This window comes from Myotis nattereri, assembly GCF_964212035.1.
Source record: "Myotis nattereri genome assembly, chromosome: 16".
Taxonomy (NCBI): Eukaryota; Metazoa; Chordata; class Mammalia; order Chiroptera; family Vespertilionidae; genus Myotis; species Myotis nattereri.
The window spans coordinates 25,461,990-25,486,663 of NC_138091.1; the positions used below are offsets into that span (position 1 = coordinate 25,461,990).

General features: G+C 52.0%; 1 protein-coding gene across 3 annotated transcripts in view; it reads right to left on the reverse strand.

Annotated features, from left to right (window-relative positions):
* Nucleotides 1–24,674, reverse strand: part of KSR1 (kinase suppressor of ras 1) — a gene marked incomplete at its 5' end in the record, with an annotated part of 140,722 nt that overhangs the window by 56,035 nt on the left and 60,013 nt on the right. For all 3 annotated transcript variants that reach the window (XM_081109593.1, XM_081109592.1, XM_081109591.1), the window contains one exon: nt 1,516–1,656. In XM_081109593.1, the coding sequence (XP_080965719.1) occupies nt 1,516–1,656 (141 nt within the window). The remainder of the gene's footprint in view (nt 1–1,515; nt 1,657–24,674) is intronic.

A 24,674-nucleotide genomic window follows, 5' to 3' on the forward strand; every position in this document is an offset into this window, starting at 1 on the left:
TTGATTAGCATATCAAATGGTAAGAGCAAAAATCTAAAAATGCTTATTCAGGATGGTTTAAACCAGTGCTGCCCAATAGAAATATAATGCAAGCCACATCCTTAAATTTTCATTTTTGAGTAGAAACATTTTAAAAAGTAAAAGTTGCCCTAACCAGTTTGGCTCAGTGGATAGAGCGTCGGCCTGCGGACTGAGGGGTCCCAGGTTCGATTCCGGTCAAGGGCATGTGCCTTGGTTGCAGGCATGTTCCCAGTGGGGGGTGTGCAGGAGGCAGCTGATCGATGCTTCTCTCTCATCGATGTTCTAACTCTCTATCCCTCTCCCTTCCTCGCTGTAAAAAAATCAATAAAATATATATTTTTAAAAATGAAAATGCTTTAAAAAAAGTAAAAGTTAATTTTAATAAGATTTTCTTTAACTTAATACATTCAAAATAGTGTCATCAACATGTACTAAATATAAAGAGTTATTAAGTAGTTTACTTTCTGTTTTGTGTGTACACAAAGTCCCCAGAATGCAACTCAGCTCAGCACATCTGGGAATTCATACCTTTGAAATTATAGCACATCTCAGTGTGGACTTGCTAGGTGCCAAGCAATAACAGCTACCCTGGCTAGTGACTACCTCACCAGATTGCACAGGTCTAACCCATTAGAAAATGACTTAAGTGAAAGGACTTAAGTAATAAAATTGAAAAAAAGACTAGAAAGAAATGTCAAAATCTTAATGATCACAGACTTTCTCTGAGCGGTGGATATATGAATGTGATTTTTCCTTCCTCTTCCTGTTTTTTTTTAAAGTGTCTGCATACAATGAATTCGTGTTACTTTAGCACAATAGCAAGCGTCAATCTTTACTTTTAGAAGGAAGGGCTTTAAGACCTGAATGGGTGCACTGCACCTGCCAAGCATTGATTTATTTATGCCCACGAGAGCTGTCCTGTACCCGACGCCTTGCAGAGGGTTCGCTCTCCCTGAATGCTAGTTGGTTAGTTGGCGGAGGGTAGGTTGGTTGGATGGATGGGAAGAGGGAACAAAGTGAGGGAACAGTACATTATAGCAGTTACAGGAGAAAATTCAACGCAGACCGTTGTTTCCAAAGCCCAAAACTAACACTTACGAGCTGCATGGTGTTAAACAAGTCATTGAACCATTCTGTGCTTGAATTTCTCCAGGTATGAAGTGGCCATGGTGACAGTCGATCTTTCACAGGGTTCGTGAGAACTAAGTGAGTTTATCTCTACAAAGCGTTTGAACACACAGTGTCTGTCGCGCGGCCAATGTTTCCAGAAAGATTGGCTGCTGTCCTCATGGTGAACCAATGAATGACCGGTGTGGCCAGGCTGTCTGACTTATACAGCAGTGGCACCCAGGACACAGGCTAGAGCCACACTGACCCCAGGTCCCTCCTAAGAGTGGATAGCAATGCCCCTCAGTCCTTGGGTTTGCATGTGGTCCCTTTGCTTGACTCACCCCATTCCCCAGCCCCTGCCCCAAGTGCCCGTGGCCCGCGTACCTGCACCACCTCTGGCCTCACATTGAAGGTGTACAGCCAGTCACTGAAGCGAGGGTAGCTGTTGAGCTCGGAGGTCCTCTCACCAGGAGCCACGCTCAGCTTGCACTGCCGTTGCTTGCAAATATACCGGACCAGCTTGGCCTGCGGGGAGCCCAGAAAAGAAAAGGTGGTTCATTCAGGTCACAGACTCATGGCCGCCCCGAGCACGCATGCTGTAGGGGAGCTCTGGCAAACAGAAGCCTGCTGGATTCCCTTTTGCTGAAACAGAAAAGGGGGGAGGGAAGACAGGAGTAGGGTCTGGGAGAGCCAGCAGAAAACCGGGAAAACCACCCGTAACCCTCTACCCGACCCAAGGGTGGCTGACACTGCCTCAGGCTCGGGACATGATCCTCAGAGAGGAATGGGCAAGACTGGTCTGAACAGAGACTGGGGTTAAAACATAAGGAGGACTTCCTGCCTGAGTGAGGGAGGTCAGGTGGGGCGGGGGGAGGCGGTTAGTAATTGATGGTGTGATGATATGGAAGATGTGGGGGTTTGAGGATCATGAGTAACCTCTCACTTAGGATGCGTCCAGCCTAAAATCAGACGGCCTGCGCCAGGATCTGGGGGCTCAGGCACACCCCCGCCCTGTGACCTTACACAACTTACTTAACACCCCACCCTCAGAAAGGCCTGTTTCCTCCTCCAGAAAACAGGGATAGTAATAGAACCTCCCCAACAGAACAGATAAAACCCTCCGTGTGTGCCAGGCCCGCGTGTGCTGGCCATGCCCCCGGGCGACGGCAGCGTTCGTAAGGGTCCATGACTCTCGTCCCACAATAGGCTTGCAGAACCCACACCCTGAAAGGTACGCTTGAAACTTCAAATATAAAACGCTTAAGTACGGTCAACCTGACGTTCCCATTGACAAATACTGGGCGCCCTCTGGGTGGCCCGCAGTGCACTGAGGAATGCAGAAGGGGCAAGACCCAGCCCAGGGCCAATTACAAAGAAGGGGGGATGGGCTCCAGTAGATGGAAATGAACGCACAGTGTCCCGACGTGGCTGAGATCAAGTGACCTCTGGACCCATGAGAACCGCCGAGATGTTGACCAGACTCTACCGGCCTCATGCTGGTGACCTTCAGCTTCCCCAGAAGGCAAGCACCACCTTCAAAGTCTTGTCCAGAAGCCCTGCCTGGGGGCCACTTCCCAGCCTCCCACCCCTCAGAGGGTTGTATTGTTCATGCTCCTCCTTTACCCTCCATCTGTACATATCTCAGTGGGTTTCTCTAAACAGCACAGTCCCAATACAAACAAGTGATTAATGATCGTTATCATTTAAATGTCAAATATCTAGGAAGGCTCCCGATTTCCAAAGAGGAGTTCTTGCCCATTTTCGCACGAGGGACCCCTTTGGCAGTGTGGGGAGCTCCGTGTCTCTAAGAATAATGCTTTTAGGTGCGTAAAACAAAACACTTAGGATAATAAAGGAAATCGATTACATGTAAAGACATGTATCAAAACATTCCTTAAGGTAGTGATCGGGTACTAGAAGCTTCCTTATTAAAGCGGTGGGTCTCGCGGTTATCGTAACTCTGAAGTTGTGCTGTTCCAGGCGGCTCCACAACTGGAACGTGATATGGAAACAGCTGTGATTTCTACTGGTGACCGAGTCACACGGATTGGCTAAGACCACTGTGCCTCGTTGCCTCCATCCAAATGGAACGACACCCTGAATTTCAGGTACGGTTAATGACAATAAAGTAATAACCTCCCACTCCAAATTCATGAGCCCCCAGAATTCTCTCCACAGACTCCAGGGAAAGAACCCGTGTGGCTGGAGGGAGGCGAGGCGTAAAAAGAGACCCATCTTGACAGCAAAACCATTGCTTCTGCAGCAGCCTTTCTGAAATCTCCCCTAGAAACCTGTTTGGTCCCAAGCTCACCACCTGCTAGACTCGGGGGCACTGGCCCGCTCACATGGCCCTGACCTCTGCTAAGTCCTGCTACCGTCAGAGGGCTCAGTGGCAAGTGAGGATACTTGATAGAGAGGGAACACCAAGTCGGAACAAAAATAATTCCACTCAGTTGCACAGTTTCTATGTTGAGTGAAACCTAGACAGAGGCAAACCCACGGCTGCTCTCCGTGCCTGCACTCCGGGCCCCTCGCGTACCCAGAGCAGACATTACTAATCAAACATTCTCCGCCGAGGCTGGCAACTCCCAGGCTGCCACACAAGAAGTGTATTTGCTGTCTTATTATGGGCCCTAAGCCCCTGGAACTTCTTCAGAGCATGGAGCTCAGAAGTGTGAAGACACAAATGCCTCTTGCACCCTAAAGAGCACTCCTGTAAGGGTACCCAGACTCACCCCACTCTGGTCCATCCCTCCTCCAGTGTAACCAGAGGCCCCAACTTTCTTTTCTAGGCTCACCTCACTCCATCCCTGGCCCACCCAGCCCTCCACGCGCACACTCACCTAGAAAATGTTATTTCCTATACTTTCCTACCCTCTGGGCCTCGGCTCAAGCTGTGTGCTCTGGCCAGAAGTCCCTCCCTCCTCCAGCCACAGTGTCCTTGGCCTGGGCAAGGCTTCCCCGGGCCTGATCAGAGTTCCTGTCTCCCCTTCTGAGTGGGCTGTCTGCGTCTCTATGGCAGCTCCTATCACAGCCGGGCTCAGAACGGAGCTTCTGAACAGACATGAGCTCCCAGGGCAGTGGACATAGAACCGGCTTTGGAGTTTAACAGAATCCGAGTTCCAATCTAGGTTCTGCCATTTACCAGTTGTGTGACCTCATTCATGTTTCTGAGCTTGCTTCTCTCGCCTGTACAACAGGAATGATAATATCCAGCTCATTCGTGGTCCATTGGGAACCCCCCAGTGACTAGGTTAGTCACCCTATCATTATACATCAGGGCAGGGACGATGCCTACCTCCTTGTGACTGTCCCCACATGCCTATTCCTGTGTGTGACACACAACATGTGCTCAAACATCACAAGGAAGGAGGAACCAAGGGAACCCGTGAAAATGTTTTTCACAGCCAGGCCTTCCCTCCACTCCAAACTGCTCTCAAACCGCAGCTTCAAAGAGCTGACTACAGACAGGGCAATAAATCAAATAAATCAGATTCTTTTCCACATTAACCCAAGAGGTCGGGCTGCTGGCGCGAGCCGCAGCAGCAGCGAAGGCCATCGCCACTGGCACGAGAGTTTCCAGGGCCATAACCCTGGGAGCTGATTAATAACATCCATTCTGCACAAGACTTTGGCCATCACAGGTCAACGTCAAGATCAGACAATCTAGCCTCAGCAGTGAGTCAGCGTTTGGGGCTCTCTCTCATTCAGCCCCCTCCGGCATGTCCAGCCCTGTTCAGCCACCAGGCCCTCTGCCAAAAAGGTTCTCTCAGCTCAGCTTAGATACCCATTCCTCCAGGCAGCCTTCCCCAAGCCTTCCAGCCCTGCTCTTTAGCCCCCTGCCTGCGCCTCCATCAGAACACAAATTGCATTTTCCTTGTCTGCTTCTTTCTTCCGACTGGAAACTCCATGAGGCCAGGTGCCTGGTCTGTGTTCTTGCTCAGCACCGGATCCCCAGAAACCAGCACGGCACCTGGCACAGGGTTGGCTTTTGTAAAAACCTTTGTCGAATAAATAAATGCACACAGAATACATTTTTGTAGTCCCGGCAGGCACATGAACATTTGCCAAAATGACAATGGAAAACAAATGCTAATGGGGCAAGTGAGGACTGAGGGGCCTGAGAGTCTCAAACACCAGGGCAAGTTCCCCAGAAGAGGAGTGAGCAGTTGCTTAGTTGAGAGGCCGTGAGCGATCCCTGCAGGCCGGTGGGTGGGACTGTGCAGAATTCACTGCACCCAGTGAGCAACCCATAAGCTGGGCAGGCACAGTCTGGTGACCCGTGGCCAGCAGGCCTGGTGTCCTGTTGGCTGCCACGTCCCAGAGCTCATAGGGAAGAAATGACACCTGCAGACCTGGGTTCTACTGAAGGAGCAAAGCTGTTCTCATTCACAACGGGTGGGGGTGCTGGGGGCGCAGCAGCTCACATCTGAGCAAAATAAGGCTGCTCTCGCTTTTGGGAAAGTTGGTCACAGTCACAGAAGCACCCAGGGGCTACTTTCCCAGAGAAACTACGGTGGAGCCTGCCAGCCCAGCCCAGGGGCCCGCAAGGGGACCTTTCATGAGTAGAGTCATTTTCTCTTAACCACAAAACCGCCAGATATAAAGTTTCCGAAACAGAAAAGCACCTGGGGTTTCAGCGATGGAACCCGCAGCAGGAGGGAGAGAGTCATTAGCACTCTGGCCCAAGGGGAGGAGCCTGGGCTAGAACTGAAGTCTCACCCCACCCCTGCCCTGACACTCAGCCTGGTTTATAGAAAGAGCAGAGGGGCACCAAGTCAGCCCACAAACAAGTGGGGGGTATAACCTATACACGGTACACAGCAGGCGCTCACTAATTGTCCTAGGCTCAATGACCTAGCCTCTGGTCCCAGCTCTGACATTTAGATCAAGGATCCTGGGGGAAATCCCTCTTAGCTCAGCTTCAATCTCACCACCTATAAAAAGGGTATCATGTTATGGAAGTTGGGGCCAAAGTAACTAACATAAAAGTGCTTGGAACAAGAAAAAAGTACGTTCAGCTCCTACCACGTTACTAATGGTTATGCCAACAAGTCCAAGAGAAAGCAGAGATCTGTGAAAAATCAGCTCTCGAGACAGACAAACCTGGCCTCAAAGCCCCTCACCACCACACTCCCCAGCAGGACATTAACCTCGGCCTCAGTTTCCCCACCTGTAAAATAGGGTTGATCTGTTTCAAAGGGCTGTTGTGAAGATTTATAGAAGATAATATGGGTGTAAGATGTTCCCCCCTTCAGTGGTAGCTGCAGTGGGTGGCATCCTCACCGAGCTAAGTCTTCAGGTTCTCTTATAACCTCCCTGGGCAATAGGGAAGATGTGGGTGGGATCACACCCATTTTAGAGATAGAGCTGAAGAAGACCCCGGAGGCTGGGTTGGCCTTCGGGACAATGCTGGTAGAACTCACAGGTCAGGCACGCTTATTCTAAAGGCATGAGGGCCACGGCCCAGCTCACCAGTTGACTCCAGGGAACCCGAGACCTCCTTCGCCTCAAAGTGCTCACACCTCCACATCAGCACCAGAGGCCATGGCCGGAGTGGAGCTGCATGGACGCCAGGAAGGCCACCCGCCCAGACGAGCACCTGCGCCCTCATCTGGCACCTGATCAACCTCAAGTGCAATCTGCCACCTCCAGCTACTCCAGCGTGACTCCCAAGCAGGCCTCCCAAAGGCAGGCTGCCATGAGCATCCCCTCCGTGGGGTGAGGCCTGTCGGACACCCTGAAGAGCAGACACCTGTCAGATTTCCCGAAGCACATGCTGCAGGAAAGAAACTTCCGCAGGAACAGGAAGCAGCTCCCACAACTGCAAGGAACGCAGAAACACGAGAGGCCTCACACGTCTGCTCTGCTCAAAGCTGCCAAGTGCAGGGACCGTGGCCTCTTCTGGGGAGACTTTTGCCTCGTTATTCTTCCTGTACTTGGGGCCTACACCCACCTCCCTGTAGCTGGCACCCGTAGACCCCAGCTTCACCCTTCAGAGCGCATCACGGCTGTCGTAGGGACCCATGAGCCAGGCTGATCAGGGACACAGGGCTCCGCTGCAGCCACGGAACAGAAGTCCCTCGGAGACGGCCAGTGTGTGCCATGGTTACTGCCCTGCCCCCAAAACGCTGGCTGGGATGGTCGTCTTGGCAGAAACCTCTCGCAGGCAGAAACCTCTCGCAGGCTTCCCAGGCGGCTGGACAGGGGCCAGCCATTGTGCCGGACTGGCCAGGCGGTGCAACGGTAATAACCAGACAAACATTCCACCTGGTGCACAGGTGTGCCCGCGCCTCCTGTTTACCAGCAGCACCTGTTCTGACTGGTCGGGGGCCAGGCCTACCGTGAGTTAACTGTTCCACCACCCCCAGTGGGAAACACGGGCGTGGCAGCCAGGCAGGCCTACGTCCCACCCCCGGTGCTATCACTTACCAGCTGTGTGGCAGTGACCAGTTTACTGTGGCTTAGCTTACGCATCTATAAAGGGAAGAAAAGAAAATTCACTGCGGGATTCACGTATGCCATGTCCAGAACACAGGAGGCGCTCACTGAATTGGTCCGGCTCAGCCCGCCAGCACGGCCTTGCTGAGAAGGAGAGGAGAGCCTTGCAGCCAGGGCTCTTTGAACTATGTCTTACCCAGGCTTCTGCACCTTTGCAGAAAGCACGTCTTTCTGAACAACTGACTGTAAGCCAAGTCCGCTGCACCCTAAAACTTCAGTGCCCGGGATAAGGAGGTCCTTCCTGTGGGTGACCCCCACACCCACGATCCAGGCGATGGCAGTGGCCAGATGCCATGACGTGTGTCACCTTAACCCTGACTCGGATGTGGGCTGCTGCCGGACCCTGAGCAGATCGTTACTCTTCTCCGTATCCCGGGTCTTTAGGTCTCAGGCAGGCAGGCGGGTTAGTCTCTGGGGCAGATGTGACAGACGTGAAGTAAAGAGGGACAGATGAACCCCCGGTACAGGCAGAGGTGGACCCCGGATTCTCGTGTACAGCGGCAGGCTCTCTCAGTCACGGAACTCTATGTCCATACTCCACGGTCAACCCGCCGGTACTGATGATCTCCTCCACTTACGCAGCACCTCATCGCCTCTTTCCTCGGATTCTCAATGAAACTTCGGGAGGTAGAAATTGTAGTAGATCCCTGACAGCCCAAGAATGACGTCCCCCTCCCGCTTCAGGCAACCCCAAAGCTGGCAATGTCACTGAGTGTGTCATTCTTCCCACAAAACACCGTTACCTATTCCTGAAAGCATCACAGATCCTTCTACACTCTTGATGCGAAGGACCGTGCACTCAACATCAAGAGGAGGAAAGCAGAGCTATGGCGAGATGTGAGTGCTGGCTGGGCAGCCTGCTTGGCTCACTCACTGGCTGAGAGACACGCACCCACCCCGCAAACAGTAATACGTGATTCTGAGTCCAGCCTCAGCACAGTGACAAGTGTGGCTCGTCACTCGGGGTCACTCGCAAATAGGCAAACCACATGGGCTGAACCCTTGAGACTTCCAGGTGTATTTTATCATCTCATCTTACAAGTGAGAAAACCGAGGCACCAAGAGCTTTGTAAGTTTATCGAATCATGAAGGGATTCGGGACTCAGTGCTCTGTTCTTTGTACCATACCTTCTCCCAGAACGACTCCTGCTATTGACCCCTAAGCTCCTCTAAGCTGCCCTGACCGGCACAAGCAGGATGGCAGGGGGCAGGATTTACCTCTCTTGTGGCCTGACATGCAAATGCAGCAATGCCTAGACCAGTGATGGCGAACTCATTTTTTTGGTTGATTTTTCTTTGTTAAATTGCACATAAATATATAAAATAAATATCAAAAATATAAATCTTTTTTTTACTATGGTTGCAAATATCAAAAAATTTCTCTATGTGACACGGCACCAGAGTTAAGTTAGGGTTTTTCAAAATGCTGGCACGCCGAGCTCAAAAGGTTCGCCATCACTGGCCTAGACTGTGCCAGGCAGTGAGTCCTCTGAAGAAAGGCTGCAGGCTGCCCCCACACACTCTCTGAACATGTCCAGTCACACAGTGTGCCACTGCCGCTGGTCCTGGCTGCAATAACCTACCCTCTGGACTACACCCGATCCCTGGCTCCAAACCAGCTCTAAATTCATTGAAACTAGCCCCCATCCTGCCTGGTACCCAGGGCTGCCACTCCCAAGGAGATCCCAGCATGTGTGCAGGATGAGGTGAGGCACCTAGACGGCCACTCTCACTCCCATCCCCTCCCCCTCGGTTACTCAGTCCTCCGCCAGCCTCCAGGTCACCAACACCTATGGGACCCTGACTCCCCCTCCCCAGGTGGGCAGCACTGAACTCTTAGCGCACACTCCACAGCAGTCTTTGCTGGTGCCAGGTCCCTGTCTACCCCATCCCAAACTTAGAAAGTCGCCAGAGCTCTCATGACTTACTCCAGCCTTCCTCAATGTCCCCAAAGCGGCGGCACCTTCCCCAGCACCACTGGCCCTGCTCAGGCCTCGGGGCTGGTCCGCTCACTTCTCCTCCCTTCTCCGCAAAGCTGGAGAATGCTTCAGGGAACTCCCCGTGAGCCCGGGCAGCTAAGCAGGCTGGTCTGGCTGCCATGGCCAATGTATTGCACAATGATTTCTGAGAAGGCAAGGCGGCCTCTGGAGGTCGTGATGCAGCTCACAGTGCCACACACAGGCAGGAACCAAGCCTACCCCTCCGCCCCAGCACTGCCAAGGCCTGCAGGAACCTGGAGGGTACCAAGCAGGGCTGCCGTTTGAGGAAAAGGGGCAGAGCAAGTAAGAGCACCAGGGAAAGTGGGGCAAAGAGAGGAGAAAGTGGCCTCAATCCCCAGCCAGGCCTTTCGCAACCAACCATCCTTCGCCCGCCTGTCTCCGTCCGGCACCCGGGCTTTGCTGGGGAAGCTGCCAGACATGTGCATTTGTGCAGAGGCGATCTCCCCGCCAAGCCTCCATCAGCAACCCTGCCCTGACGTCAAAGCCGGAGTCGGGAAACCAAACACAAACAAACAAGTCTGCCCTGGACCACGAGTGGAGCCGTGCCCCAGGAGGCTGGGGTGAGAGGGCCACAGCTGGGAGCCCGGCTTCCCGCCCGTCCCCGGCTCCACGGAGGCTGCGGACTCCGAGCCTGACACCGGGCTGCAGATGGGAGGCTCAGACCCAGCTGGAGACGAAACTGGATCAGTCTTAGGCCTGGCTGATGGGTGTGAGTACCCACCGGGGCCAGCACAGCCATGGTTGCGGGAGACCTTGCCCAGCAGCCCTGCGGCGTGAGTTAACATCCTCCGTGCAATCAGCACCCTCATCGGTTACCACCGCCCGTTCTCACTGCTCCGACACTAAGTACGAGAGGGCAGGGCAAGGGGGCTGGCGTGGCTCAGAAGCACGTACGAAGTTTCTGGGACAGATGGAGCCTGAGCCGGGCCAGGGTGCACAGCCAAGGTCCCAACTTTTCTCAGCGACACCTGTATCCCATCTCGGGCTCCTCTGAGGTCATGAGACCGAACAGGAAAGGTTTCGAGAGGAAGGCATTTCCTTGACTGAAATATCCTCAAGACAGCTTCCCGTTGAGAGCCAAGGCTGAGCGGAGTAGACGTGCTCCTTGGAGAGTCAGTGAATGACGGGGCTCAGGGCTGCCCTTGCAGTTCTGCTTCTTGCCTCGCAGTTCCATCCGTAAGCCCCCGAGACCCCAGGAGACGTTTTCAGAGCCAGCAGTCCTTGGGGCAGTGGGAACAGAGTGCGCTACGTCATGAGGAAGCGAGACGCGGCTCACCCCTATCTGCCCTGGGTCTGGGATGACTGTACGAGGGACAGGAAGGAGAACCTCCATCCATTATGCATTTAGTCAACAAGTGATCAGTAAACTTCTTCCCGCTGCCGGGCACCGTGGGAGGCACAGCAGCGTGGTCACAAGCAACCCGGTGCATAAGCTTGAGGAACTCACACAAGTGGGGGTGATAGATGTGCCCACAGACAGACCTGACCAGAGGACTATGGGAGGCAAAGAAGGGGAGCAGGGACGGCCACCCATTGAGCCTCGCTGACAGCCCCAGTGCTCAGTGCTCCTGCTGGGAGGCTGAGGGAAGGGCAGGTGTCAGGAGCCACATGTGTGGTGTCACCCCCAAATCAGGTCCTCCATCTGACAGAGCCTTGGTCCCAGTTCAAACCCTTACTCCACGTGCCCGTCTTAAGTTCTCCAGGCCCACGGAGCACAGCTTAGCCCTCAAACCCCACAATTACAAGCAGTAATGCCAGAGAATTCCTGGGTAAGTGGAGAACTAGGGGGGAAAAGGCAGAGACACACCTAACGGCAAAGGCGGACTCCTGCCGAGGGACCCCCTCCCTGACCGGTTGTAAGACCCGGCCTCCTGAAAGCCACTAGAAGGAGGGGCAGGGAAGGTGAGGCGTTCAGGCTCTGATTGGAAAGCACCTGCTATGAACAGGAGATCATGTCAACGCTGGGGAGACAGGCGTTCCTTTCCAGGAACACGACTGTTTGCCTAGCAACTCGGCCAATCACAGAAAAGAAAAAAGGGCAGTGCAGGGAGCGAGGAGCAAGGGGCAAGGGTTTGGAAAGCACCTTGGATACCAGGAGTCCATTAATGCGATGGCAAACTCCCCTGGAACGTTGGGTGGGGGGTTAGGCGCTGTCATTATCGACCCGATATCTGTTCCTGACCTCTTTCTCCCTTGCACTGATTCTGTTTGGGGCACCACTGTGGCCGGTAATGAACTGGTCTGAGTCAGTGGCTCTCAATCCTGGGATGGGGTCCAGCATGGCTACTGCAATGTGCAGGCCCCACTCCCAGCATCCCTTGAAGCTAACTATGGGTGACAGCTCTGGTCAATGAGACACAAGGATGTGTCCTCTGGAACTGCTGGGAAAGTGCTTGCTTTCCTCACAAGTGGGACAGCCTCCGGGAAGCCCGCTGCCCACAGCCCCCCTCCTGCATCGGAGATCAGCATTGCCAAGAGCTGTCCAGAGAGAACCACAGAGACGCCAGCACTGTTCAGCCGCTGAACCAACATGAGTCACTTTGCTCCAAACTCCTCACCGTAGGAGAAACATAACGGCCTAGTTGTTGAAATCACTGTTTCTGTTACCTGCAACTGATAGCAGGCCTTTCTGCTAACATTTACTAAGCCCACATCATTTCAAACTTTCTAAACCTTCTAAGGCTAGGGCTGCCTATTGGTCTCCAAAGAACCTCTGAAGAGAGAAAAAGGCTCTTTTTGGGACCACGTGGCATCCAAAAGCAATCCTCTAAAAGTCCTTCCAAATTGCCAAGAGCAGCTATGTTTTTGTTTGTTTGTTCTGTCAATCTTTACCCAAGAATATATATATATATATTTTTTTTAATATATATTTTTATTGATTTCAGAGAGGAATGGAGAGGGAGAGATAGAAACATCAATGATGAGAGAGTCGTTGATCGGCTGCCTCTTGCACGCTCCCTACCGGGGATTGAGCCCGCAACCCAGGCATGTGCCCTGACCAGGAATTGAACTGTGACCTCCTGGTTCATAGGTTGATGCTCAACCACTGAGCCACACCAGCCAGGCAAGGATATTTTCTCATTGATTATTAAAGAGAGTAGAAGGGAGGGGGAGAGACAGAGAGAAACATCAAGGTGAGAGAGACACATCAATTGGTTGCCTTCCACATGCACCCCGACTGGATGCCAAGGATCGAGCCTTCAACTGAGGTACGTGCTCTTGACAGGAATTGAATCCGCAACCCTTCAGTCCATGGGCCAATGATCTAACCACTGAGCAACCCAACTAGGGCAGCTACATTTTTATGAAGTCCAATTTACCAATTTTTTTCTTTTTTGGCCTGTGCCTTTTCTTTCCTATCTAAGAAATCTTTGCCAAGCCCCCACTCACTAAGACGTCCTCCTATGCTCTAGACGTTCTACAGTTTTATCTTTTTGTTTAGGTCTATGACCCACTTTGAAGTAATTTTTGTATTCCAAGGCTGTTTTTTTACCCCAACTATGGACCATCTTTGTTTTTTAATTGGATATTCTTATGTGCCAGGCACTGCATTTTGTGTGTACTGCCTCATGGAAGGAATGCTCCCATAGGTAATATTATTCTCTCATCTTACAAATGAGGAAACTGAGGCTTAGAGAGATGCATACACCTGAAAAAGGAACCTGGCGTCCTCTAATGCATGTGTAACACCTGGTAGCGCCTTCACATCCATTGCACGGGACCTAAAGTACCACTGGACGCTGAACCTGACGAGGGAGGTGGAGAGAAGCGGGTCCTTGTTGTTCTAACAACCCGCCTGGTGCAGTGACTACTGAGTGCTCGGGATGCAACCCCCCCGCTGTGCCCTACTCCTAGGAAGACTCAAGATGTCCCCCGTGTCCAGGTGTGCACGCAGCGGGGCGGGGAGGTGAAGCAGGATGTGCAGCACTTGCATTTCTAGAGAAACGGAATGGGGAGAAGGGCCCCTGCTCTTGGCAGTGGGCGGTGAGAGTGCTCTCCCCTCTGTGACAGTCACAGGGTCACCTGAGGCAATGCTACACATGTGGGCCACAGCGCTTAAGGAGGGCCACCGAGTCTCACACCCCTCCAACCTAAGGTCTACTTCCTCTGCCTGTGAATCTGGCTGGACTGTGGCTGCTCTGACCAACAGGACGGTGAGGATCCTTAGGGAGCCCTGACTACTCTGACGGACAGGCCATGAGGAGAGACCGTGAGCGTCCATGGAGAGGAGAGCAGGCCAGCTGAGCCAGCCGCCCAGTCGTCCCAGCAAGGTGTGGGGTGTGTAAGTGAGGCCTCCCGGGGCCTCCAGACCAGGAGAGCTGACACCACATGGAGCATGCCACCCCCGTGCCTCACAGAGGCTTGAATACTCGCTGTGAGATCCCAAGGAAACCAGGTCTAACTGTGGAGTGTGGTGGCCAAGACCCTAGGAAGACATCAAAGAAGAGGTAAGAGGTAATCCCTAAAATGAGTTCGGTGGGCTGGGGTGAGGCATGGGGTAAGGGGTTCCAGGTGGGGGGCACAGCATGCGTTAAGATCAGTCACAAAAGAACCTTTTTTAAGGGTACAGCAGTAGCTGGAAACTAGAGGATAAAGGGAAGATACGGAGACCAGTCAGTCTGGGGGCTGGGCCAGCTCTTGCAGGTCCTGGAATGTTCTGGACGGCCGCACGAAGGCATCTGCACTCAATCTTGCAGGAGTGGGGAGGGAAGCAAAGGAAGACACATGACCAGATCTGCATTTCTGAACAATTGTCGTTCTGGAAACCATGTGGAGGACAGACTGAAGTGGGTGTGGAGAATCCAGGGACAGGGAAATCAATTAAGAAGCCACCGCAATTCAGCAAATGACGAGAACAAAAGGTAATTTAGTTGGTGGCAGCGTGGGTGGAAAGGAAGGAGCAGATTCTAGAGATGTTTTATTAGCATTTTTACAGTAAAGACAAGACTTCCCCGCTTGCCGGTCCAGGGAATTTCTGGCATTCTAGCACCCTGGAATGCAGGAAGCTGGAGAGCTGACTTTCTCCAGCAAATGAGCCAACAAACAGGGCAGACACTGTTTGTCTTATTCACTAAGACCCGGCACTTCGTGGCAGAGAGGGTCTGCTATCTGTCAGAAGCCCTTGGCTGAAGGTCCAACTTGGCAAAGGCACCTCAGCCCCCAGCCCAGGGTGTCGCCCCACACCTGAGCTCTGCCCCTTCCCCTCCCCAGGCAGAGGGGAACCCTGCACCTGCCAAGAGCAGAAACCACTGCTCTGAACACAGTTCAATCTCCAACTCTTCCTGGCAGCCCCCAGAGGTGGGGCTGAAGAAAGGCAGCATTTGCCAGAGTGGCCAGACCCAAGAGGAGCCTTCTCCAGCCAGCGGCTGCTGGTTCTGTCCAGCCCTCTCTAGCTCCTATGTACAGGAAACATGTTACTTCATAAAAGGAGAGTGGCCTGCCCAAGGTAGAGTGTGTGTGTGTGTGTGTGTGTGTGTGAGAGAGAGAGAGAGAGAGAGAGAGAGAATCTTCCTATCTTAATCAGAAAGATCATGGGACTTAGAGTCAGAAAGATCCAAGTTTGAATCTCACCCTGACCTCCTACCAGCTAAGGAACTGTGGGTAATGGACAGAATGTCCCTGAGCCTGTACTTCCTCTGTTGTAAATGAGGGGGAAAGACCAGACTCAAAAGACCACTGTGACCACGGAAGGACATAATGCATGTCGTCCAGCAGCTGGCGTGCGAGGCGCCCAGCAACTCTTCGCAGCCATCGCCCTTCTCTGTGGCCTCAATCGTGGGAAAGGCCAGGGCTTTGACAGCTGACAGGGAGAGTGTCCGAATGCAGGTGCCGGCCATCGATCTGTTGACTCGTCTGCAGGCTCCCCGTGGAACAGAACCACCCATTTATAGAAATAAGCAGCTCTGAGCAAGGGCTACCCTCCTCCAACCCCAGCCCCAGGAGTGGACAGCATGACTTTAAGTTACTAGGTTAAAACCCAGCATTCCTGAAGCACTGAGTGCCAGCGGGGTCACGCCCCGCCAGGGCCCTCAGATGCCTCTTGGGGAAGAGAGCCTCCTGGGGGCGGAGGACAGCTTGGCAAGGACATCCACGCCTCTTTACATAAGGGATCTGTGAAGGCCAGTCGATTACCCATGACCTTCACTGTGTAATCTTCAAACCTCTCTTTTAAAGGGACCATTTAAGCTGGGCAGAGGAAGGTAAGGAAATACGGGGTTTGGCAATGAAACTGCGGTGAGGTTGAGGAGATGTCAGCTCTGGGAAAGAAGAGGAGCAGGACCACATTCTCTAACACAGAGACCAAAAGACTACGGAATTTCTCCCCCTGCGCCCAGGGGCACCTCAGTTTACACAGCTGTACTGGGCTCATATCACCAAGGCTATAATTATAGAGTGAGAGAGGGCTCAGGTAACAGAATGTCACTGATAAGCTATTCCAGGAATGCCAGCCAGGAGCGGTACTGAGTGGGATGGTCAGGTGCTCAGGCATAGAGTCCAACAGACCTGGATTCAAATTCCTGGGTGCTGTCCAGTTGCCTTAACTTGGATTAAGTTATCCTTCACATGCCTCAGTTTCCTTGCCTGTAAAATGGGAGTGAGGGGAAGACTAGTACTACCTTCATGAGAAGGAGATGTCAAGTGCTTAGCACTAGATTGTCAACACACATCATTAGCCGTCTTTATCATGAAAATTCCAGGATCTTGTCATCTTTGAAAGCAGTTAAACTCTGACGTGTGTACGGCTTTAGGATTCCTCCTGAATGAGGGCATGAATAAGTAGCAAGTCCCATGCTGCTCTCATGAGTTCCTTGAAAAGGGGCAAGAGGTCAGGCAAGGCTAGAACACACTCACCTCAGAGGATGGCCTCCTTAAACCTCGCTTTATCCCCGGGGGGTCAAGAGCAGGTCAACACACAAGCCAGACTGTGCAACAGGAACCCTGCCAGTGGACTGAGGAGAAGAGCCAGGCAAACAAGACAGCTATTAAGATGCACGCAACCTGAGGAAGCAAGCCGAGGAGAGCCTGGGAGGGTCGGGCTCGGGCCTGGCACATGGGCTGTAACAGGAGCTGTTCTCCAGGCCTGGGCAGGAGTGACACAGCTCAAAGAAACACACACACACACACACACACACTCTTACACAAACATGCAACAATGCGCACACATCTGCCACCCTGGATAAGTTCTCACTCAGCAGAGAGGGGCTCCATTTCAAAATAAACAGAACAGGTGGGTTGCCAACCTCCCAAGAAATCAACTCGCCACAACTTACTGAAGAAATTAGGTAACAGCTAACAGTGACAAGGCACTGCTTTACGTGCTTTACATACCTTCAATTAAATCACCTTAATCCTCGTAACAAATCTGTGAAAGAGGCCCCAACACTACTCCCATTTTACAGAGGGGTACACTGAGGACAAGGAGCAGTTCCAAGTCACACAGCTAATCAGTGGCAGGATGAGGATTTGAATCCAGGAGGTTTAACTGCTGAATTCATGCCCTAACCACAGGCTCTATTACCTCCTGTGTGACTGGGGTGGTTGGGACACCCACTGTGAGCCAGGCCAGTGCTGGGCATCTTGGTATGGGGATCCTTATTTACAAAGGAGGACCCAAGGTTATCCGGCTGGTACCTGCCAGAGCCAACTTCAACCCAGGAGGGTCTGACCCATGCTGCACCTCCCAACTGGAGACACTGAACTTGGCCTTAGAGTTGGCACCTCACCCCAAACCCACCATTCAGACAAGGACCCTTCCCACTGTGCAGATGAACACATGGCTGACACAGCGCACAAACCCAAGTGAGGCTCTGACACCTGCCAGAAGGCGAGGGGGACCAGAGGAAGCCCAGAGAGAATCCACCGGCCTCAGCCTCCTTCCTCAGCACAGTGCTCCCCTGCCCAGGGGCCCCGCCAGCCACATCCTACTCCATCCTACCTGTCCGCAGAAAGAACCAGAGCAGGGCCTACTGCTGGCTCCCTGATCGCATGCGCTCTGAGTATTTCTGATGAAACAGCTCCAGGTAGAGATACACACAGGCTCTTGCATAAGACCCAGTTTCGCTCACAGAGAGACCTCAGGGCAAGCAGCGAGCTCTGCGGGCCAGGGCGCCCTGTGGCCCAGGGAGCAGAGGCGCCGGCAGCCCACACCTCAGGCCCCGCTCCGCCGTGCAGGACAGCACACGTCTCACATTCCCAAGGAGGCTGGCTTTCCCACGGCCCATTCCTAGGTGACCCAGATACTCTAACTCAGCCTTCTGTGCAGGAGAGCCCGCCTGCACAGAGAAAAATCCTGATAAAACCCTGAAGGCTCCGGATCTCTGGCCGGCTGTCTTTGCAGTGAGCCCGGGCCCATGCCAGCCAGGAGGGGCGACTGGCAGAACAGGACCCTTCTTGCGATATCCGAAATACTTTTAAATCACAAAATTCTAGAATGTTCTAAGACGAGAAGGGCCTTCAAGGTCATCTCACACATATATTGAGTATCCTATGGAAATAACCGAGGAAACCAGGGCCCCAGGTGGGGCAACGCCTTAGTCAGCCACAGCCAGTCTGACACCGCGTTCGGACTGTCAGGACGGACCCCCGTCTCCTGGCTCCTGCCCAGGGCTCTTCTTCTCGTGCTGGAAGGCAGAGGCCTGGGTCCAACCTGCTGCATGAGCAAGAAGCTGAGCTGAGCCCTGGTTCCCTATTTTGATTTAGCGAATTGGGGACTATTTAAAGAAGTTTATAAGTGCTCACTCATTCCTCGGGGGAGGTAGGTGTTATTATTATCCCCACGTGGGGATGAAAGTAAGACAAAGTCATTGTCGGGGGCAGGAAGTGAAGCCAGGCGGTGTTGCTCCACGGTACCAGCCCGGGACGATGAGGCCACGCGGCCTTCGTAACCGCAGTCCCTCGCGGGGACAGCCAGCTACAGGAGTTCAGTGGCATGCCCCGACCAGCTCTTTATTTTATTTTATTTTTTTTAAAGAACAGTTTGTTGATTTTTAGAGAGAGAGGAAGAGCAAGAGAGAGAAATACCGATGTGGAAAGGCAATATCAATTGGCTGCCCCCTGCATGCCCCCTACTGGGGATTGAGCCCACAATCTGGGCACGTGCCCTTGACTGGGAATTGAACTGGCAACCTCCTGGGAGACAGGATGTTGCCCAACCAACTGAGCCATAGCGGCTAGGGCCTGACCAACTTTTTAAAGGCGTGGGGCTGAAGACAAGTCCAGGACTGCTCCCAACCCAGCAGCCCCTGTAGGACAGAACGTGCCCAGGAAATGCAGGAGCAGATCTGCCATGCGGGACCCAAGTCTGGGGCCAGCTAGGAAACAGACCCAGGTGTTCACTATACACCCCTACGGGGCCCTGGAGAGCGTGACCAGAGCTCACTGTCGAGCACAGCAGCTTTGCCAGGTCCGAGGCCTGTGGCCCCTCCAAAGGTTCAGCCTCCCCTCCCCTGCACCCTCTGTAGCCCTGGGCCGAGGAGGAGAGGATAGACTGGCAAGGCCCCAAACTCCGGAGCAGTGATAGCACACTCTTGTGCGGCCTCCTCGAGGCTCTAACACTTGAGTTTTCTTTCTGAAAAAGGAAGCCATTACTCAACATGTTGCTACACACAAATACTGAGAAACACAAACCAAGAGGCAAGCGGGGCACCAGCCTCAGAGGTCGGAGAATGAGGGGGGAGGGCTGGTCTGGGTGCAGCTAAAGAAGCGACCAGGAAACTCTGTGCACAAGCTGGTCCAGCCCTGCTGGTAAGAGAGACACAGTGAGAGCAACCCCAAGATGCAACAATAAAATCGGGGCTGCCTGGGTTATGGGAAAACATTACAAAACCATGGAACAAGCTTACAAAAGCATGGAGGAGTTTTCTGTGTTATTCTGTTGCATGACAAAGGCAGGACAATAGAACTGGATGCTACTCTATGGAGGAAATAACACAGTTTTGCCAAGAAAATGCACCTAAAGGAAAACATGGCGGAAATGTCCACCGCAGTGAGTGGGAGAGCTACAGGTGATTCTTCCGTTTCTGTCTCCCAACTACCATGTAGTACAACTACCACGGTGTTCCACAACTACCATGTCCTGGTGTTAGAAGGCGGTTAGTAATAACAACACATTTTAAATGGTCAGAGGAGGAAAATGCAGGGTGGTGGTGATTCTCTTCTGGCAAGGGCACAAAAGTCTGGGTAGGTAGCCAATGTCGATACCCTAAGTCAATGGTTCTCAACCTTCCTAACGCCGCGACCCTTTAATACAGTTACTCATGTTGTGGTGACCCCCAATTTCATTGTTACAAATTGAACATAATTAAAGCATAGTGAGTAATCACAAAAACAATATGTAATTATATATGTGTTTTTCGATGGTCTTAGGCGACCCCTGTGAAAGGGTCGTTCGACCCCCAAAGGAGTCACGACCCACAGGTTGAGAACCACTGTCCTAAGTGAAGTGGAGCCCTGCTCGGGGCCACCATGCCCAGCCTTCCCACAAAGCCTGGCATGGCTGGTTACCGCCCCTGCCCTGCTGGATCTTGGATAGAGCAAAACCTCCCAGATTCAGAAAGGAGGGAAAGAAAACAATTTGATAAGATGGTATTAAGAGTCATTGTGCCAATTTTTTTAACAACAGTATACGTCCGTCCATCCATCCGTCCATCCATCCATCCATCCAAGAAGAGCGAGTACCTACCAGTTACCCAGAACTGTGCCAAGTCCTACAGTTAGCACAGAAATGAGTAAGACCCATTTCCCACCCTAGAGGACTAGATTATAGCAGAGGCTATCACGTTACAGTGGCAGGGGCGCTTGACGCGCTGCTCTAAGACACAAGCTGCTGCGAGAATTCAGAGGCGAAAAGAAAAATAACGTCCAGCTTCAGAGAAACAACAGGTAGCAAGAAAACGGCTCACGGCAAAGGTGGGCTTTGAAATGGGCCCCGAAGAACGAGCAGGGGTCCATAGAAGGGTCAGGCAGACAGGCCGAGGAAGTATGCACACTTCTGTCAAAGGGAAGCCACAGATGCAAGCAATCGCAACGAACTTCTCCACCTCAGTCATGAGCACGGAAATGCAAACTGAAAACGCACGGGTTGGCGACGCTGGTGGAGCCACTCCAAATGGTCCCGGGTGTGGGCTGCGCAGGGCATGCTGGGCAGCTGAGAAAGGAGACACGGCGGGTGTGGCTTTATAATGTGTCTCCTCTCTGAGCAGGAGATTCCACTGCTAGGGATCTATCCCACAGACACAAGTAAGCGTGGGCAAAAGGCTCTTCGAGGAAGCGTAACTTAAAATAGCCAACCAGGGGGAAGTGGATAACTGAATTCTGGTGTGTTTTATGCAGCTAGTAAAAAATCCCATTTTCACAGACTATTTAATGACCTGGGCAACGGCCATGATATTACAGCAAGTTCACAACTCAAGAAAACGCCCTTTACAGTATAAGCCCAACGTATCCTTCCTTTTTATTTTAAAGCATTATTTTTCTTCTTTCAGCTTGATGGGGGTCAATTTATATTTTATGGAAAAATAAGTACATCCCAATTTAAACACCGGAAATATAGGATCTTATTTTGATGTGTTTTGTATCTTCTACAAAGAACATGTGTCCTTTTTAAAATCATGAAATAATATTGTTCAAAGTGACAGAAGAACAGGTGGGATTTCAGTGGGAGGAGAACGGGTCATCACAGTCGGAAGGGAAGAATCCAAGTCTGCCTGGGGAGGAGAGAGAGCTGAACTTGAGGGTCAGACAGCGCTGGGCTCAAATCCTGGCCCCGTCCTTTTCTAGCTGTGTGACCTGCACCCAATAACTGAGCCACTCTGAGCTCCAGTTTCCTTCACTTACCCACTGGCCAGGGGCCCCCATCCCCTCCCTCTCAGAAGTTAATAAAGTTAGAGCCCTTTCTCTGACCAAGAAAACCAAATTCGTGGATGCACACAGCTGAGGTAGGGATACTCACTTATAAGATAACACCGTCAACATAGAAAGAGCATTTTGGGAAAACACACAAGTGTTACATTAAAGCCAACGTACAGTGCATCTCAATGTAAGAAATAATTCAACTATGAAAAGATATCTGTACTAAAAAGAAATCAAGAAAACATGAAAACTTCTCTCTGCTAAAGATGGTGATGACTAGAGGAAGCATTTGGTTGGAGCCTAAGACATCGAGGTTGTTCTCATGCTTCTTACACAGCCTGATTGGGGTCCAAAATGAGGAAATGGATGGGAAGTCAGGTCCCAGCTCCCGAGCAGACCTGCGGGCCACAGGGATCAGGCCCCAGCTCCTCCCGTGGAAACAGTTCTGGATTGAACATTGCTGCTCTCCTCCTCCCTGGAGCCCCCTTACATTTCTGCAGTCTGACACTTACAGAGGGAACGGAGGCAGAATTCTGAACAAGTCTTACCAGCCTATCTCGGGTGTCCTTGTCCCCAATCGCCCCATCCTCTTTCAGAGGAAGAAAGCACCAGAAATGCCCAGGTCAGCTGCCTTAAAAACAAGCAGCTGCACCCTGGGAAAGCTGAAGGTTTGGAAAGAATCCTTTAGAAAGAAATGCAAGCTCAGGGACCAAACTGTAAGCAGTTGAGAGCCCCAGCCCCTCTCGAATGCCAGGCTTTGGTAAACTCACCCAAGATAAGCCTTCAGATAAAGAGATTTGGCTCACTCCCCAAATAAATGTAATCAGAGCAGCTAATCCTTATAGCAGGGGTCCTCAAACTACGGCCCGCGGGCCACATGCAAATACAAATATTGTATTTGTTCCCGTTTTGTTTTCTTTACTTCAAAATAAGATATGTGCAGTGTGCCTAGCCATTTGTTCATTGTTTTTTTTTAAACTATAGTCCGGCCCTCCAACGGTCTGAGGGACAGTGAACTGGCCCCATTTAAAAAGTTTGAGGACCCCTGCCTTATAGGGTGCTTACCATGTGCCAGGCACAGTTCCGAGCGCTTTACATGTGGTAACTCATTTATCTTTGCACCAGAAGGAACATGCACAGAGAGAATAAGTAAGTTGCCCAAGGTCAGGGCCAGAACCAGCACATACATGCCTTCATGCAAGCTGGAAGAGAGTACCCCTTCCTCTGGGCCGGGGCGGGGGGGTGGATGGGGGGGGGACACACAACACGGGCACACACAGAGTGCATGCCTGGCAGACGGGGTAGTCTGGACTTCAGCATCCTCTCACCCCCTCGTGCAGTGGACACCCTGCTTGACGGTACGTTATCCCATCCAAAACCATTCAGCTTGTAAGAGGCAGAGCTGAGATTTGAACCCAGCCCACCTGGCTCCCAAGGAACAAGTGCGTATAGCGTAATAGTCAGTACATGGCCTGCAAATTAATGCCAGCCAAGGTGTACAGAGGCCCTGGTTTGGGGGACCAAGAGCACCAGTTCTCGGATGGTGAGATTTTCAGCAATGGTGGGAAAACGCTCTGACATTTCCACCTGCATGGGTCACAGCGTTTTAGCGTTTTCATCATTTCTAATGGGTATACAGTCAAACCTCAGAGATACGGAGGGTTCGGTTCCAGACCACTGCAACAAAGCGAACTGTAACTTTTTGCTGGCGGAAGGCCTTGTCTTCGATTTGTGACAAACGCAACATTTGTGAAGTGCAATAAAATGAGGTGCGCCTTATTACTAAAATGTGTTCCAGCCTTTTCTGCCATTCAGGACAGAGTACACCAAATATAATCGAACCTTGCCTGAACTCCACGCCTTCACCCCTGCCCTACACCTGGAGACCCCCAGCCCATGTGCCTCTTGATCCCAGGTAATTGATTTTCCCCTGCTTCTGTAACCGCTACTGGAGAAAACGGAATGTGAGGCAGGTTGAGGCCATTTAAAGTTTGGGTTTTAACTTTCCTATTGCTTAGCAGTTCTTTTACTTGCTTCTACCTAATTGCTTGGTCTTTTCCAGTCCCTGGGTCTCACTGGTTTCCCACTCTACCAGCCTCTATGCAGAGACAGTGGAGGCCACCGACCTCGACTTGCCTCCTCCTTCCCCCAGGAACTCACCGCCTCCCATGGTCACCTCTTCCCTCTGAAGGCAGCTGGGGGGCAGGGGGTCTAGCTGTCCTACAGCCTCCAAACTGCCATTCAAGTATTTCTTGCCTTAAGAAAACACTTCCCCACCAATTTCTCTCTCCTTCCCTTCAGGCCCAAAGGTCTTGAGACATTCTCTCAGCTGTTCACTTCTTTACTTGCTCCTCCATCGGCTCCATCTCTCCACTTCACTGAAACGGCTCTTGCAGTGCCCTCAGACTCAGTTTCTCATGTCTACACTCACCCTGCTTGACCTCACCAGGGCATCATCCCAGGGGTCTCTCCTCCTCCCACACGTGTCTGCCCCTGGCTCCCAATTGTCTTCTATCTCTGACAGCTCAGCAGCCTTCTTCCCAGGACTCCCACTGCCACCTATGCACTGATGCCTCCTGAACCAGAAACTCTGAACCCACCCCTCTCACAAGCTCCAGACCCATCTGCCCAACTCCCAAATGGGTGGCCTGACTCAACAGATCTGAGCCAACCTTACTCTCTCTTGCCTTTCATCATCTGGTTGCCTCCCACCTCCCAATCTCCATTCTTCCTAACAGAATGCTGATGTTTAGTTGGCCCATTTCCATCCCCGCTTGCAGCTAGGTGTAGCTCTATAACTAGCACCTGGACAATGATATGTAAATGGAGGTGTCATGGGGTGATTTCAGAAGGAATATTTATAGAACACTTCCTTCCTCCAGCCCTTCATCCCTCCACTGCCTGGATTGATGTGATAGCTGGAGCTTTAGCAGCTATCTGAGAACATGAGAGCAAGGAATGGCAGAGGAACGAACTGGAAGGAGTCTTCCTTATGAATTTGTGGACCCACTACACCAACCCTGGGCTACTTACCTCCAGACTTATATATATATATATATATGTATATATATATATAGATTTCAGAGAAGAAGGAAGAGAGATAATAGAAACATCAACGATGAGAGAGAACCATTGATTGGCTGCCTCCTGCACGCCCCAACTGGGGATCGAGCCCGCAACCCGGACATACGC